The following is a 17,744-nucleotide window of genomic DNA, read 5'->3' on the forward strand; positions in this document are numbered from 1 at the left end:
TGTCTGGATGTCCCTGAGAGGTGGTGGCTGGGCTGGGGGAGAAGGGCTTCAGCAGATGCACACCCCGTCATCTGCACCAGGATGTGGAGGCGAGTCCTTGCCAAGGAAATGGGATTCACTGCCAGCCACTAAGCCTGCAGCTGGGGGCCTGGAGATGCCTTGTGGTGAGGGCAGTATGAGGGTCCCCAACCCCTGCATCCCCCCTGCTTGCAAAGGGGGAAGTGGGAGCCCCCATGGTGTTATGGCAAGGAACAATGGGAGAAAGGACACAGAGGGGAGCTGGGTGGGATGGGGGTAGGCAGCAGTAGCCACCATCACCCCTTTTCAGATGATTTCAAATGCAGCTGTGAATGAATGCACAGTTGGAGCTGTGCTGTGGGAGCTGAGTTGTTGGTGCCAGTGATTGCCCTTGATCCTCCTTGTCTGGCAGTGCCCTGCTCTCCAGCTTGCTCACACTCCAAAATGCTGCACATATGTGCAGCAGTGACCATGACAGCAGCCTCTAGGCCGTATTCTTCTCTATCATTCTCCTTTTCCTTACCCCAACATGCTTCCAACTTTCTGCTCCCTTCCCCTACCCTGCCAGACCTATAGTTACCCTCTTTCTCTATGCAGAGGCTCAGTTACAAGTTGCCAGGACTAATTTCTACTTGGCTTCAAAGGGCGTCATCATTGCTGTGTATTTCTCAGTGGGAATGGGAGGTGTATTCCTCTCAGTTTTCCCTTTACTCCAACTGGGAGGTTAAGGACCAATATTCTCCTGCTTCTTCCATCTCAGATCTTTCACTTCCTAGGTTCCCTTTCAAATTCTCAAGGTCCACAAATCCATGTCCCAAAGGAGGATTTTCTCTTATGCTTTCCTGTTGCTGTGCCAACCACTGTAACTGCAGCAATGGCTCATATCCCAGCAATGGAAAAGCTGTTTCTCCTTATATTTTGTGTGTGTACTCGTGTTTGCACAGGCATGTGCACTGGGAAAGGTTTGTGTGTGTGCGCATTAAAGCAGGGAATGCAGATAAGTACATGGGAGTGCAGCAGCAGAAGAGTTGTTTGCAAGTGGGTGTATGCAAACTATATGTGTGTATCTATGGAGCTGGTCCAGTCTTGGAAATGTGGGTGTGAGCCAAGAAATAGGAAAATGGGTATTTACAGATCTCCACGTTTATTGGTACAGCAGCTGTATTGTGTTTAGGAGATGAGGGTGATGAACTGAACAGAGTCCAGAGTCCTAGTAAGTTATGTATGTACTTAGGAAAATACTGGCAGGGGGGAGAGACCTGTGCAGGCTTGTGTGTGCCATAGGGAGTGTTGGCACACAAATGTGCTTCACTTACCGTGGAGCTCACCAAGGAAGATGCATGTTCGTGTGTGCAGAGCAAGAGGACAGCACTGCTGCGTGCAGCAGAGTGACTGTGCCAGCCTGTGGGGATCAGTGACACTCAGTGTCCCTTGGTATCCCTGCATTTGTACCATGGCAGAGCTGTGTTTGTAATCCCAAGAAGCACAGGGACACCAGAGCCAGGGGAAGGGTGGTTGCAGGGCACCTTTGTGTCATTGCAGAGGCAGTCCTGGAGCCACAGCTACTTCCAAGGAAAGCTGGAAGCTCTTCCGAATAACATGTCAGGTCTCACCAGGATACAGGGAACAGGTCAGACAAGGCAGGTCTCCAGAGCATTCATTTTTCAATCCTTCCAGCAGAAGCTCTTGCTGCAAGTGCGGTTTGACTTGTACAACAAAGCCCAAATAATCCCAAGGAGTTTTACTATTTTCTTGCGCAGACGGGATCAGAGATTAAAGCTCCAGTCTAAATAATCTAATTCCAGAGATAATCCTTTTGCTTTCATCTCCAATCCTGGGACCAGGGAGGCTTCCAAATAGCTCCACATGGCAGGGCAGAGCCAGTCCTCTCTGGGCACTTGGGCCCTGTAGCCCATGTGGTTCAGGCGCATGTGCTTCTGACCCACACATCTCCGCCACTCTTTCTGGACCTCCCAAGTCACAGTTTGGACATCCCAAATCCCTTTTTCCTGCAGGAAATGGCTAATACGCAGTACACATGCCCCACACTGGTGGTGGAGGATCAGGGCTGTAGGTGGACCAGGCAGGGCTGATTCAAGACTCAGATGGCAGGGGACGGTGAGAGATCAAAGGACTGAGAAGACAACCCTGAGCCTTTCGCTTGTAGGTTACTGGTGTAAATGCAGCCTGCATCAAGGGACCGATGGCTCAGTGGATTAGTAACAGGATACAGAGCCTTTGACATCCCGGGCACAAGCTGGCATCAGGTTGCTGGTGCTCACAAGTAACAAGTCGGGGGCAGCAGTGTAGGACATTGTGGGCGCAGCCACTGGCATGTTCACCATCCTCTGCCAGCGGCCACGGCCAGGTGGGAGCCAGGACAAGTGCTCCTCCTGTGCCTGTGAGCACAACCACGATCCCTCCCCACACACTGATGCTCAGTTAATCCCTCTTGTTTAATGGTGGGCTGCTGATTCCTGGGAAATAAGCATCCTGGCTTGTTAGTAGAAGATGCTGTGACAGGGGAGGCAGAGGAGGTATTGCAACACTCATTGACTTGCCCTCTAAAAAGGCAGAGTCCTCGTACAGAGCGGGAAGGGAGTGGGTTTCCATTCTGTTCAAGGAGGGGAACTCTTCCTTTCAAGGAAATTCTCTTTTCAAGGGAGTGCTGCTGATTTTTTGCTATGAGATGTTCTCGACAGGGACCCCAGGCTTGGCACAGCCACGGAAGCCCAAAGGCAGGGGTGAGCTGGGTTAGCTCCCAGCAGCCCTTGTAACCCATCAGGAGCCAAAGAGGCTCCTTCAGCTGAGGGCTCATTGCCGATACCTAAATGTTAGGGAGTCAGTCCCTTCACATCTGAATTCCTGCTCACGGGACTGGGCTGAGCAGTTTGATGCTGGGTTTGTAATGAAGCCCCTGCCACTGCCACTGCCTGCACGGCCCCTGTGCCCACCAAGGCAGCAAAGGTCCCAGTGTGAGCCTCCCGCTGACCAGCTCACCGAGAGGCTCACCAGGGCTCCAGCCAGGCTCTGCCCAGACAGTGCTTGAGCCCCCACTGCTGTTGTGTGTGTGTGTGTGCAACTCATGGCAGTAGCCTGATGACACACAAAGTGTTTACATGCTTTGAAGTTGTACTCCTGACCCCAGCACATCGCAGTTTAAACTGAGAAATCTTGATGTTAGGGAAGATCATCTGTGATGAGTACAAATGAGCTCTAATGAGGCCTCCCTCAGCCTCGCCAACTGGACAGCATCCTTCTGGCCATGGCTGCTTGCACTCCTTTGCTAACTGAACTTGGGGGACCCCCAACAGATCACAGACACAGTGGGGATACAGGAGATTAGTCTGGATTTGATCAGATGCTGGGGTCTGTAACACAGATGATTTGCCAGGAACCAGTGTGAGGTGGCTTTAATCTGGAGAGGTGCTGAGTGTGTCCATTTTACACTGCTTTACTGGATGTGGCTTCCTAAGGCAGGAGCTGCAATGCTGCTGTGGGAGCACAGCAGTGCCTTGGCCCAGTTATACCACAAGCCCAAGAACCGATGTTAAAGCGGCAGGAACATGCTCTGGGGCTCACTCCAGCCTGGTCAGAGCAGGTTGGGGAGCAGGGGGTGAGTGCTTATCCCATAACTGAGCTCACTTCTCCAAGGCTGTGTCCTGTTAAGAGACTTCCTAAGTGTGTTACAGAACCAACAGACCCCTTTAACTCTCTATCTGCAACGCTAAGTCTTTATTTCCAAAAGCAAAGCATTGTGGAAGACCCAAATTAATGTAACTGGGAATTAGCAGCTGCAGTTAATGTAGCTGGCGTCTGGAGTGCAGACATTGGGTCTGCCTGGTGCCTGAGGCTTTGAGGAACACCAAGATCAGACAGAAGGGCAGATTCGGAGGTAAATGTTATTTGCTCCCCTGCCACGACGGGAGTTTCTCCCCTGTGTGCTGCCTCACTCACTGCAGCCCTCCCCAATGTCCTCCAGAAAAATCCCCGCTGAATCTGAAGTTCTCCTGTGCCATGAGGAACGGGGCAGCGCGGAGCCCCCCTCCTTCCTCCCTCACAGACTTTACCTCCCAGGCAGGTTATAGTGCTCCGAGGTGGTCTCCCTCCTCACCGGCAGCTGCCTTTTCCCACGCTCCATGGCAGAGGCGGAGAGCACCGAGGCAGCGAGCCGATGCTGGAGCGCAGCGGGCTCTAACGGGGCGCTACTCCCCCGGCAGCTCCGCTCCCAGCCGCTTCCCCAGACGCCGCGGCCGTGCCCGAGCCGGGCAGCTCCGCCCAACCCCGCGGGGACGCGCCGGTGCCGGGCCCGTTCCGCTGCTTCCCTCCGCAGCGCCGCCCGTTGCCTCGGCAACCGACCGGCTCCCCGCTTCCCGCCGCCGTCCCACAGCGCTTTGCGCTCCGGCCGCGCTGGAGCTCCCCGATTGGAGGGGCCGGAACTCCTCCCTCAGGCGTGCGGCGCTGAGCGGAGCTCGCCGCGCTCCGGAGGCACCGCTGGGAAGCCTCGTCCCTCCCCGCCGCCCCTTCCTGGGCAGCCGCTTCTACCCTCGCTTCACTCCCCGGGCGGGCGGTACCGGCCCTGGGCACTACCGGCTCGCAGGAACCGGCTCCCCGCTCCGCTCCCGCAGCAGCGGCACGCCGCCGTCCCCTCGCCTCTCAACCAAGCCTGCTCAGCCGCTCCCGCCGCCCATTGGCCTGGCGGGTTATGAATATGCAAATGAAGGCCCGCGGTCACCCAGTTGCAAACGGACAAGAAATTAATATTCGTGTTGCGGCGCGTCGATTGGCTGTTGCGCGCTCCGCCCCGGCAGCGGGTTAGGCTGCCCCCTGGCGGCGGCAGGAAGGGGCGGGCGCGGCGCCGGGAGCCCGAGATGGTGGGCGCCGGGGCGCGCGGGGCGCCGCTACTGCCGCCCTTGCTGCTACTGCTGCTGCCGCCGGTGCTGCGGGGCGCGGCGGGCGGCCTCGCCGACAGCGTCGTCTGGGCCGTCAATGCGGGTGGCGATGCCCATGTGGACGTGAACGGCATCCACTTCCGCAAGGACCCGCTCGAGGGCCGCGTGGGCCGAGGTGAGGGCGGGGGGGGGACACCGGTGCTGCGCGGGCGGCCCTCGGCGGGGCTGTCGGTGCGGCCGCTCTCTGTGTCCGCTCAGCTCCACTCCGCTTGCCTCGGCGGGGGTCCGGGACCCGCGTCCAGCCGGCGCCGTCCCGCCTGCCCTGGCCCCGCCGCGGAGGGTCAGTGGGTCTCCGCGCTGGCCTGCGGTGGTCCGGTTAGGGTCTCCCTCCGTCGTTCGGGCCCGGCGTGACGAAGAGGGTTGCCGGGGGACAGCGAGGCCGAGATCCCCCGGCACGGTACTTATCACCCGCCGGGACCGCGGCCACCCCGTCCCCCCTCCGGGCCCGGCTACAAGCGGGCCCAGGGCTGCGGTGTCGGCGGGATGAGCCCTGCGGGCTTAGGGCTAGTTTTCCCTGCCTCGGGCTGTGGGTTGTGTAATGCCGGCGGGGAAGTGGCTCCTCGCTGGCTGGAGTGGAATTTCGGCTGGAAAAGGCGACGGGAGCGCTCAGGCTGCCAAACCGGGCACGTGCAGCCTCTTTTCTCCTGTTTTTTCCTTCCCATTTTCCACTGAAAGACCCCAGTTTGCACTGCGGGATCGCAGCGGTCGGTAAGGTGAGAACAGGCTTTGCTCGCTCTCCGCAGCCTGGCTCACGGTGCGGTTGATGCCCGCCACCAGCAGCGCGGTGCCAGCCTGGGGGAGCACGGCGCGGGCTGCTCGATGCAGCCCCGGTGCTGGAGCAGGGCAGGAGGAAGGTGCTCCGGTCCTGGCAAGTGTTCAGGAGCAGGGCAGGGACGGAAGAAGAAGTAGATGGGGTCTGATCAGCTGCTCTAGCTACTGAATCAGTAAAATCTGATACCTACCAGTAAGGACAGGATGGAGAACTGATATTGCACTTGGGTTGCATTCTACTTCCTCTGAAACTGTTCCGGTTGGATGAATTTGGTGTGGTTCTGATAACTGGTGCACTGGAACTGAGGTGATTAGCAAATTCATTGGAAAGTGAAGCAGTGCTGAGCGGCTCCTGCTGCCAGTTATAGGTGGGTGGTGGAGTGCAGGGGAGGTGAGCTGTTGACTTTTAAAGTCTGACCTTCCCTGTTTCTGTGTAGGATGGTGAGATTGTGCTATACAGCTGGGACTGCCATTGCTCACCCTGCAGGAGTGCCATCCTGAATGGAGAGCTGTTGGGATGCAGTGCATACAGCGAAGGTCACATTTAAATATGAACACGGTTTACATAGAGCTCTTTTACCCCCGTGGAAGCAGGCACTCCAGTCACACAAAGTGCCCTGGTCCCTGTAGGTCAGCTTCCCTTTACAGACTTCTCGCATGTGTGGCTTGAATGTCATTGTGGACTCGAACAATTCGGGTTTAGCTGAGGAGAAAAAAGGGTTGTCTTTTGAAGCATGCTGCCATGCCCTTCCTCTGGGGGCAGCCAGGCTGTTACAGTAATCCTGCTCCAGCCAGTGGTGCCAGGCACAGGAGAGGAGACTTTACCCCTTTGAGCTCTCAGCTGCTTTTCCCTCAATGGCTTTTTATTGCACCATTGTTCACATTAGTCCGGGCTCCTCTCTGTATTGATAGGCATGTAATGGCTACAGCAGAAATACTGGCTGGGAGGAAGTGAGACCAGGGGGTAGCATTTCTGGGCAAATTAAACCCTGGGTTTCTTTTCAAGCTTCAGTTCAGATGCTGTGCCCTGGAGGACAAAATGTGCTGATGGCAATTACAGAGCAGCCAGGTGTCAAACATTGTTGAGTCGCAGCTTAATGCTGAGCTACCTCAGCACATCCAGCACTGTCAAGTCAAGCTCACTTCCACAGCTCTGTCAACAGGCCTGTGATGTGCAGGTGACAGGTCTTTCTCTCCAGTTACCTTCTAGTTACTTTCTTCCTATGCAGGCTTTCCTCTAATAGGAGCTGACTACTGTGGAGTCCTTGGTTTGCTGTCACTGTAATCTGTAGCCGGCCAGAAGTACCTGTGGAGGAGGACAGGTTAAACTTTTCACCTCTGAATTGCTGGTGATTAGAGTCTCCAGTCCTTGTGCCTGGCTCCCAGTGGTAAAGAGAAGGAGGAGATTGCCTGAGTGAAACAGGAGACCAAGAACTGGCATTAATTTCCTCTCATTTGCATTGGCTCCATCGTTGGCAACGTAGGCTGGGTTTGTAGTCCTTGCTTTGTCTTGCTGATGCACTGTCTGTTCCCATGGAAATGGGGTGGAAGTGGCAAGTGTCAGCGGAGAACTTGGTATGGATCAGCTTCCCCTGCTCGAAGTGCCAGTGGCCACAGTCTTCCCTCCTGCCCCTGCTTCGCTGAGGAATTACTTGATTTGGAGCTCTTGAGGCCTGCACCGATTTGTACAGAAACCCTGCCATAACAAAATGGCAAGTTGGGTTAAGGCCTTTTGAGGGCTGCTCTAGAGGTGGTGCAATAAGGACTTGAGAAGAGGCAAATGTTATTATTCCTGTTATTTTCTGAGTTATTGTCCCATTTGGGAATGTTGTTTGGGCCCTTCTGAGGGGGTTGTTCAGATGCCTGCAGGCAGCGCCCATTTGAGTTGATGGAGCTGCTGGTGCTCTTGAAACTTTCGGGTATCTTTCTTGTTTCCTTCCTGTCTGCAAGCTGGCAGTTATTGCGTAGATGTGGTGAGAAGAAGGGGTTTTGTAAGATGTCTGATGCTTTTTTTCCATTCATGGCAGAAAATTCCATTTCTTCTGCCATTCCCGAGGTTTTCGCACATCTAAAACCTGATGCCATCGACTGCTAACTTCAAATCTGTTGGGTGAATGAGCCAAGTCAGTCCTACACCGACTGTTTTGGGTTTGTACCCAGCTTGTGATTTGAAAAGCTTGTAAAAATATTCTAGGTGGTTTTCCTCTATGAAGCAGGAGTCAATGGCCAAGTCCTTTGGCTCAGAGCCTGTTTGTGAGACAGGCTCTTCTTTCTGAAGCTGTGCAAATATGTTTGCTGTGTCTGAGACTGCAGCAGATCCAGATCTGGTTTTCTGCAGGACCTGGGTTCTGGGGCTTTGGCTGCCTCTGCTTCAGCTCCGGTAGTGCCTCCTCCTGGTCAGAGCAAGGAGGGGAGACAGGTCTGAGGGTTAAGCACTCCAAGGGTATCTGCATAAAGTGTGTCTTCCATGTGCCTCAAATTAACCCTTCCTCTCACTGTTTTGTGCTTGAAACCCAGCTTCTGACTATGGTATGAAGCTGCCAATCTTGAGGTCCAATGCAGAAGATCAGATTCTGTACCAGACTGAGCGTTACAACGAGGAAACCTTTGGCTACGAAGTCCCCATCAAAGAAGAGGGTGACTATGTGCTGGTATTGAAGTTTGCAGAGGTCTATTTTGCACAGTCTCAACAGAAGGTAAGCAACAGCTCCTTGCTTGTCTCTTTGATGCGAATTCCTGGCTAAGACTGTGTGTGTTCAGGTTGCTTCTGCTGCTTCGCCTGCTGGAGAAAGGAGTGAAGGAAGGCACTAAGGCACTAATGGTTAACTTATGTCCCAGAGCTTTCACGGGCTCTGAAACTTCGAGCTGTCTTCCACATTCCATACAGTTGGCCTGGAAAATGGCATTACAAAGCATTCAAACGTGGGCAACTAAAGTAGCACTAGAGCTTTATGATCTCTTTAGGTTGTTCAGGCTTTGAGAAGTCATTTTTGCCTTTTTCCTGAGTGCTTGTGCCTGACCTGAGGGCAGGCTGGTGCTGGAGGAAGTATTGCACAGATTAAATCAGGGAGGTGATCTCGGTTAAATAACCTACTCAAACACCAACGTTGTAAGACTTTGTCCTGGTTCAGTCTGATCTTGAAAACACAAGAGTTAAATTCAACCCTCTTTATTGCTCTTTAGAGAAGAATAATCCTTGTCACTTCTGAAATCCCTCATGTACAGACGTGGAAGCAGAAGCACAAAGAACTCAAAGTCCTGTGATGAACTGGGAGAGAAGTGGTGTGTGTTTTAGTCTGGCTTTCCCCTGACTCCATCAGCTTCCTTAGAGCCCTGTTCCTTAAGCACTGTGCTGCTTTCCTGCCAGAGAAGTATTTCAGGGAGCAGAACTGGTGGGGCTGGCTTACAGAATGGATGCAAAAAGCAGCCTCACATTAAACTGAAGGGCTGAGGCATCTTTGGTTCCTCTTCCTTCATGTGGCTGTGCTGGGATTCCCCAGGTGCTGAGTGAAGGTTGAGTCATTACAGCCCTGAGGAGGACTTTCACTCTGAACTCACAGATGTGGTTAGCAGTTCGGCATTTTACCTCCTTCAAACCCTTTCCTTCACCAGCTTGTTTGCTCTGCTCTGCTCTGCTGCAGGCTGTTAGTTAGAAACTGCTTCACTCCCTAGGGTGTGGTGTGCCCCAGCACCCTGCGGTGGTAGGAGCAGGTCCTCAGCCAGTAGGTGGAAGGGAAGATGTGAAAAAAAAGTATGAACAAACCAGAATAAAATTGTGCTGTCCTCCATTCTGAACAGCAGATGAAGGGGGTGTTTTAAGAGAAGGAGGCAGATTTCAGGGTATTTGAAAGCAAAGTTAATGCTTCAGTGTCTTTACCTGGCTGCTTTTGGGCTCTGAATCCTTCCCAAGGGAGTGGAGCATGTGTGGTGGGACAGTGCATGCTGCAGTGCTTTCTGGTCCTGGGTGCATAACAGGCAGAGACCTTTCCTGTTGAGTTCCCATTTCAACCATCATGCCTGAATCCGTCCTGACACTGTCATTTCTTCCACCCTGAAGGTGTTTGATGTTCGCTTGAATGGCCACGTGGTGGTGAAGGACTTGGACATTTTTGACAGAGTTGGACACAGCACAGCTCACGATGAGATCATTCCCATGAGTATTAAAAAGGGGAAGCTGAGTGTCCAGGGAGAGGTTTCCACGTTCACAGGGAAGCTCCACATTGAGTTTGTAAAGGTAACAAGCTTTTTCTGTGCAGAGCCCTGGGCTTCTTTTTCCCCTTCCTCCCCAGCCATGTGCTGCAGGCTGTGTTCTTCTGAAGGAGAAGAGGTGATGGTAAGGGGGGAGAGTATTTCTTGTCTCAGATCCACAACAGTGATTTCCTTCTGTGCTTTCTCTAGGGCTACTATGACAATCCAAAAATCTGTGCCCTATATATCCTGCAAGGAACAGTGGAAGGTAAGCACAGTTTCTGAGCCAGCAGGCTCTTCGCCCTTGGAGAGTTGCCTGTTGCTTCTCAGACCATGAGATCATAGCTCTTGCTGACCCACCTCTGCCAAAAATGTTTCCTCTGTGAGCAAGTTCCCACAGAGTGCAATAGGTGCATAGGGTCCTCCTGTTCCTCCAAGTGCACAAAGCTGTGCACTTTTGCAATAGGAAAAAAAACCACTGTGGTTTGAGACTCTCTGTGTATAGGGTAGAGAAGAAGGGAATGCTTCTGGTCAGTCTTACCTTAGAGCTACAGGTGAATTCCCTCTGGCCTTGCATGACAGCAGCAGCCCTGCAGACAAGCAATTCACAAAGATCTTTTAGCTAGTAGCTAAGTGTTTCATACCTGGAACTTCGTTTTGTCTCCTCAGCTTGTGGACAAGGCAGTGTTTTTTTTCTCCAAAGATATCAGTTCCTCTTCACAGCAGTGGGGAGTGCTAATAACGTCCTTGCTCTTCCATCACCATCTTTGTAAGCCTGTATTGGAGCTCCTCTAGGTCCTAAGCAGAGAAGGTTTAGGACCCTGTGCTGACCAAAGCATCAGTTTGCTTTACTATTGGTCAGGAGTTGCCAAGTGATGCTGAAGATCTGGTGCCTAACCTTGCAGTTGGGAGGAACCTTGACGTGTGGGGACCTGCACTTCATGCTCCAGGCTCAGAGGGCTGGGTCTGAGTGGGGTTGGGCCATGGTGCTCTGATAGGGCTGGGGTTAAGGGGGATGCAGTGATGTGAGGTAGGACCATTTGTGAAAAGGGTTGTTCCCATTTCTGTTTGCACCTCTGTTTGCAGGCCCTGCAGGTAGCGAATGCTTGTTCTTGACTAGCTCTCGCTGAGCAGCTGTGGTACCTGACTGTGTATGCTCCAAGTGTGCTTTTGTGCCATAACTTCTGCTGTGTAACATATAGCTGGGGTGGAATGCTGTCGTTTTCTTTGCAGACTGGGTCTTCGGATGCTCTTGTGTCATGGAGGAAAGAAATAGCGGAGTGAGCCTCTGTGAGGGGGGATGCTCTGGCTGTGGTGTTGATGTGTTGTCAGGTGCCCTGTTGTCCTTGTCCATGTTGGGTCAGGGAGGGGAGAAGGCAGTGACTCGGGTGACTTCCCATGTTGCATTCTGCCGCCTTGCAACCTTTTGTCTTGTCCAACAGATGTTCCAAAGCTGCAGCCGCACCCAGGTCTGGAGAAAAAAGAGGAAGATGATGATGAAGATGAATATGATGATGGCTCAAGTGTTAAAAAACAGGCAAATAAGAACCGGGTTCAGTCAGGCCCACGCACACCAAACCCCTATGCCTCGGACAACAGCAGCCTCATGTTTCCTATATTGGTGGCCTTTGGTGTCTTCATTCCTACCCTCTTCTGCCTCTGCCGATTGTGAGAGCAAGCCCCACAGAGCATCAGCCGAGGGGCTGGGAGGGAAGGAGTTGGACCAAACACGGTTGCTTTTGATTTCTCCATATTGTTCATAATTTAAGGAAAAAAAGAAAAAAAAAATTCATTTGGAATGAATAGCAGGTCCAGGTAAGAGGGAGCTTACCTTCCCCCTGCCAGCTAGCAGCGAGGCCCTCGCCTTCCCCTTCGCACCATGTGCAGCCTCTGATCCTCCCTGGGGCATCCCAGAGTAAACTGAGCCCTGGCTGTCTGTACTGGGCTGTTGCAAGCTGATGCTTCCAGTTCTGGGCCATGTCCCAGACTGAGAGAAAGCCATGTGCTGAAAGACCTCTGCCTTTGCTGGGTGGAATACGGTTCCTTAAGGAGGGAAGCAGCTCCTAAAACCAGGCCTGAGTACACGTTTTGTTCAGGAGCGTGGAAGTGGTGTGGTGCTGTGGGGTGACTAACAACGGTGGAGGACAGAGCCTGGCTCAGCATCTCCCTGAATGTGTGCAACACGATGTATGGTACTCGCCTGCAGAAAGATGCCAAGACTCCGGCTAGCGGCTCAGCCTCTGTGGAGATGTTTCCCTCCTAAGACTGCAAGCTGTGCCAGGAGCAGAGGGATTTATCTGGCCTGATTTGCTGCACCAGTTGGGAGAGACTTTCCTAGCTTGGCAATTGTAATGTTAGATCCATCGCAGAGGGATTCTGCTGTAGCCTGTGAGAGGCTGACGTTAGCGTCTGATCAGATGCACTTGTATTGATTATGGCTTTTGTTTCCTTTATTATCCTTTTCAAAGGTTTCATTTTAAGCCCAGTCCCTTGTTTTGCCCTATCAAGTGACCTCTCCTTCGAAAGAAGCTGAGAAAGAGGCGACCTAGAGAGGAGATTCTGGCTTTGTTCCTTGACCTTCCTAACAGTTAGCTCCCTGCCCTGTAACTGTGAAGAACCTGTGCTGTAGGACAGTGGACCACCATCATGGATGCTCCCTGTGAGCTCTCATTTCCTTGCAGGGACCAGGGCTACCTGCAGTGGTGAGAATTGCAGCGAGTTGTTCAGTGTCTTCTGGTAGCTCAGTCTTTTGCCCATCACTGTAGTGAAGGGGCAGATGTCCAACATTTCAGTACTGTAGAGCAAGGTGATTTGATGCCCTCCAGAGATTGGGAAGGGAGCAGAACACTGGAGACAAGGTCACCAGCTTCCCCCAGGGATATTTCTGCAAGAGGCTTCTGTTTCCCTGTGCAGAGCCTGTGCCTGCCTGACAGAGGCTGAGCAGGAGTGAAAGCCATTCCTGTGCCTGCTGATCCAGAGCTCCAGGCCCCAAGGAGCTGCCTTCCCATGCTCTTGGCCTCTGAGACGTTGAGCACTTCCAGCTGGCAGGAGGGAGATGTTCTGTGTGCTGGAGCAGGATCTGTCCCAGGTGGGGTTGGATCCTTGCAGGTCAGCTTCCATGCTGGTGAGCTCCAGGCTCACAGAACGCTTCACCTTCTGCTGTCTCTGTTCTCTGCTTTGCCCAGAGCAGTGGCACTGAGTGGTGTCCTCATTGCTGCTGCTCTTCCCTGAGCCTGAGTTTTCCTTGCAGTTGTTTCTGGGCTTGATCCCCTGCAGTGGCTCAGCCCTTTGAGCTGAGAAGGGACAGCAGAATTCCCTGCTTTGCAGAAAGGAAACTGGAGGAACAGCCCTCCTGCTCTGCTGGGCCCAAGCAGCTGAAGCCTTCACTTCCTCCTAACCCTCAAGCTGTGATACAAGCTGTCAGCTCCCGAGCTCCAGAACAGGAGGTGTCTGAGCACTGCTCTCTGCAGCAGTGTCACTGAACCTTGCTCTTCTGATTCGTACATCACTGCTGTAAGCTTGACCCTAATTCTGTGTCTCTGAGCTAAAAGGCAGGCGGTAGGACCTTAATTACCTTCTCTCCAGTTGTACAAGTGGTACCAGCCAGTTTGGGAGAAGTAAGAGGGTCCCTGTCACGGTTGAAGGAGAAGACAGGCTTTAGAGAGAGCAGATCTTAAGAACAAACCTTAGGATGAAAAGGCTTTAAGCTTGAAGTTGTCTGCTTCATCTTCTAGCTGCTGTTAAAATCCTGGTAAGTATAAAACTCACACAAAATAGGAGCTTTGTTTTGTTTGGTGACAATGCCTGCAGAGATTCTCCAGTGTTTTGGGGATTGCTGTATCTGGAGCACAAGAGACATTTAGATCTTTATCAGTTTTGAGAAGCATGAGCTGTGCTGATTTGTTAAGCAAAAAACCTGGACTTGAAAGCAAGCCTCTCTGTAAGGAGCTGTTATCCTCCAGGCCTTTTAGGTTGCATCTTATTTGAGCATCTTTGAAGCAAGGTATCACTCAGCTTCTTGTGGCTCACCCAGTAATCTCTGCACCTTTCCTGACGTGAGAAAAGGCGTAAATTTGGGAGTGCAAAAGTCAGACAAGTTTTCTAGGGTAGTTTATCCCTGCCTCTCCTGGCAGCCAGGGCACCCATTTGGTGCCATCAGCTGCCCTAAAGCAGTGCTCTGCAGAGTGTGCACTGTTGTGTTCCAGTTGCTCAGTTCAAATGAATTTGTCTTATTTGAATAAGAATAGGGAGGGGGAAGAGTTCAGCCTTCATGGCTTCAATTTAGTTGTTTTGGCTCTGGTTTTATGCATCTCTGTCGGTACAAAGCTGGTGTTTGGGTGGTTCCTGACCCTCTTGTGGCGCTATGGGCTGTTTTCCTTGTTGGTCCATCCCCTCCCAACACATTTGCCTCAAGGAGCCTTCAAACAAAGCATGTGGAACATGGGAGGATGGTAGGGGATAACTGCTCAGCACCTTGCTGAGAATGGCATCCTCCGGCCAACTCCCCTTGCAGTCTCTGTCTAGCATCTGCAAGCCAGGCAGATGGATGTACAATGAGGTACCTGGTCCTGGTAAAGGAAAGGTTTGGGTTGGCTGTAGTTTTCCAGTGCTTTGAGGGGATACCCAAGGTGTGGTTTAAGTGAGCCTGTGTGTGCTTTGTTGCCTCCTGCCAGCAGCAGGGAGGTGAAGTGTGTGTCCCTGCGCAGCAGTGGGGAGCTGGCTCCGGACAGACCCTGGCTGGATTCATGGAGCAGTTGTGTAGAAAGGGGCAGATAAGGCAATTTTAAGGATCATGTTTTGGGACTGGATACAACCTCAGTGTAGCGGTTCCAAAGCCTGTTTTCATTACCCCCCATCAGCCCCTCCTTTTGTATCTTTAAGCCGGGCCATTTTCTCCTTCTGTGTGTGTGACTGAAACAAGATCTGTGACCCTTCTGAGCATCCCAGGTGGCAGTGAGCAGAAAGCCAAGTGAATTCCCTTCTCTTTTTGGTGCCTTTTGTCTCAGGCTTTGAATAAAAGTCTATTTGAAGAAGCTTCCTTTTTTTTTTTTTTTTAAGGAGCTTCTGAGTTGCTTTTTCTTTTTCCCAAGGGCCAGGCATTCCCTGCCCTTGTGATCAGCTGGGGACTGCCCCACTGTCCCTGGATGCCAGCTCTGGAGGTCACAGCTCAAGCACAGAATGGTGAGTGAGCATTGTTGGTTCCAGCCTCTGAGATCAGTGGGAAGAAAAACCTAGCAGGGGATGGAAGAACTGGAAGAGCTCCTTCAGGTCTGGTCTCCCCCAGCGAGCTCCTGGAGGCAGGATGGAGAGCTCCCAGACACTCCGGTGCCTGCGTGTCTGTGCAGTTCAGAGCTGAGTGAGTCATGGCTAGGTCCTGGTGTGGTGCTTACAGCTTCTGGGTGTAGATTGTGGCCTGGGGGGTACTGCCCCTCAAACTTGCTTGCTGAGGCCTAGTTCTGTGCCATTTGGGTCTGAGCAAGGAGCAGAGATTTGTGCTTCGTCCCTTGGCCTTTAAATTGAAATAGGACAGCAACAGTCAGGGAAGTGTCTTTGTATGGGAAGTCTGAACAGGCCTGTCTTTGATAGAAAACAGCAGGAGGAGGGAAAGGACCAGCAGAGCAGCTTCAGCCCTTGATGCGAGACAGATTCTGAGCAGCTGTGAGGTACCAAGTGTTTCAGGCTCTGTTTGGTGCTCAAATGTGGGAGAGATCTGTCTGCTTTTTGCACTTAAGTGCTGGGGAGGGAAATATCCTTGCTGAGAATCCGAGGGAAATGGGATCTGGGCCAGCACTGAGCTAATATACCTACTGGCGCTTCTGCATCTCCACAACAAATGCCAAAGTTTAATACAATTCCAGGATGCTTTTTTAACCGTCAGCCTGGTTCCACCAGTCTGTCTTCACTGGCTAGTCCCATATAGGCTCAGACAAGTATTCTCAACACACACAACACCAGGCTGGAACTGTGAAGGCTCAGAAACGTGATTACACAAATAGGCCTCCTGTGCTGCACCCAGCGGGTCTGGGGCATGTGTGTATCACCTGGGATCCGAATGGATTTGTCGCAGGAGTTATAGTAGCAACCACATTGAAACGGTGCTGGATTGGATAGGAGAGGTGAAAGCAGGTCCATGTCTTCCGGGACTCTGGCTTGCTCAGAGTTTATTGCTGTATATTAAATACTATTTTTGGAGATTGGGGGGAAGATACGGGAGGGGGAGGGATGCGACGGTGCTGTCCCCAGTCTGATCAGTGGGATGCTACTGCAAGTTATTGATAGGTTTTGGTTTTTTCTTTCCCAAAAAAGGACTTTATTTAAAAAAAAAATTAAAAAAATAAGGAAAAAAATAATCAACGAAACACAAGTGCTTTGCTTTCCTCCCTCCTGAAACAGTGCTGGCTGATTGGAAAATGTGAATCATCTTTACAAACATCAGAGGTCTCTGCTGAAGAGTTTGTGTGATGGAGATTCCAAGGGAAGGGGCAAAGTACAGCTTGAGCCAGTTTAACTGGGGAGAGTGTGAATTTGGAAGCACTTGAGCTCTGACCTGGAGTTGCTCCCGGTCACACGTGGTGGGGATGTGCTTGCTTATGGCAGCTCTGTCACACTGCTCCTGAGCTGGGGCACTGGAGGGAAGCTGTGCCTGGAATTTGATGGCAAGTGAGGGCTTGAATTTCTCCTGGTTTCTATGGGGACTTTGTTCAGGGCTTTCCCACTCGAGCCAGGTTGGTCAGACAGCCCCAGAGCCTGTGGGAGCAGAGGCAGGTTTGTGTTTCATGCCAGGAGGCAGCACCAGGACTGTGTGATGCTGGGCAGGTGAGAGGGATGTTTGGGTCCTGTTGTCGTGGCAGCTTTTAGTGTTGGCAGACGGTCCCACTGCTCCATGCTGCCCAGCTGGGATGCGTGGAACTGGCCTGTGCTATTGGCATTAAGGACACACCACAAACTACTTGAAGCTGCCGGTCTGAGTTGTCTGTAAAGGCTAAAGCAGTGTGGGGCGAGATCTCCATCTGTACTTGTCACCAGTACAAAGGGGTTTTAAGAGGGGGGGGTTAGTCTTATTGTCCATTACTTTGTGTTATCACAACTTGCAGTGACATTTCCTTTGTTTGCAGCAAGCTCGGGCCCTGGCTGAGAAGCACAGATTATTTCTGATTGCATTGCCTTTGCAGGGAACTGGCTTGGGGGAAGAGGCAGGTTTGGGGTGGGTTATTTTATTTTTGGTACATGGCGACAGTTTTATTTTTGTTAATTTGCCCAGGATGTTTGAGGGAATGTTCTGAAATCCACTGCCTGGCACTGGGACCAGCAGTGCACTGAAGGAAAATAAACAGAGTTATATTGTCACTTGGGTGAGCTGGGTCCTCTTTTCCAGTGCTGGGGGCAGCGGGAGGCTGGTTGCACTGCAAAGCGAGATGCAGTTTAACGTCCCAACCCAACGCTGCTGCTGCCAGTGGTTTTGGATGATTAAGTGCAAGCTGGGTGGCTTTTAAGAGCATTGATGCGGACCTTGTGCTTCCTGCTTCGGTCAGGAGATGTGCCAGAGATGTAATCTGCTTTCTGAGGTTTGTGCAGGATGCCCCATTTTCAGCCTGAAGCTGCGTCAGAGGCAGTCGGGAGGGGCTGGAGCAGTTAGAAGGCAGCACCTTCTTCCTCTAGGTGCCTGATCACAGGGGACAAAGGACCCTGGCCCTCTGCAGAGCAGCTGCTCTGGGTCTTTGGTCTGTGCTTCCTAGGGCGCAGGATGGAAGGACAGCAAGGAGGATTTGGGAACAGGCTTGTTTGGCTGGCAGTAGAGGCGGGTGCTGCTTACAA

General features: G+C 52.3%; 1 protein-coding gene across 1 annotated transcript; it reads left to right on the plus strand.

Moving 5' to 3' along the window:
• Positions 1-4,669: 4,669 nt before the first annotated feature.
• MLEC (malectin) lies at positions 4,670-14,962 on the plus strand. Its single transcript, XM_061465874.1, has 5 exons — positions 4,670-5,085; positions 8,259-8,437; positions 9,799-9,975; positions 10,140-10,197; positions 11,372-14,962. The coding sequence occupies exons 1-5, from the start codon at positions 4,890-4,892 to the stop codon at positions 11,599-11,601; spliced, it is 840 nt and encodes a 279-aa protein (XP_061321858.1). The 5' UTR covers positions 4,670-4,889; the 3' UTR covers positions 11,602-14,962.
• The last annotated feature ends 2,782 nt before the right edge of the window (positions 14,963-17,744 follow it).

This window comes from Pezoporus flaviventris, unplaced genomic scaffold (genome assembly GCF_033815535.1).
Source record: "Pezoporus flaviventris isolate CSIRO_AGI_PZ_B2104156 unplaced genomic scaffold, CSIRO_AGI_Pfla_v1 ptg000041l, whole genome shotgun sequence".
Lineage (NCBI taxonomy): Eukaryota > Metazoa > Chordata > Aves > Psittaciformes > Psittacidae > Pezoporus > Pezoporus flaviventris.

Bases quoted from the DNA above. Each gene is read 5' to 3' on its own strand.
- MLEC (XM_061465874.1), top strand. From the start codon at position 4,890: ATGGTGGGCGCCGGGGCGCGCGGGGCGCCGCTACTGCCGCCCTTGCTG. The intron at 5,086-8,258 runs GTGAGGGCGGGG...CTTGAAACCCAG, and splicing joins CGAGGGCCGCGTGGGCCGAG to CTTCTGACTATGGTATGAAG. The intron at 8,438-9,798 runs GTAAGCAACAGC...TCCACCCTGAAG, and splicing joins TTGCACAGTCTCAACAGAAG to GTGTTTGATGTTCGCTTGAA.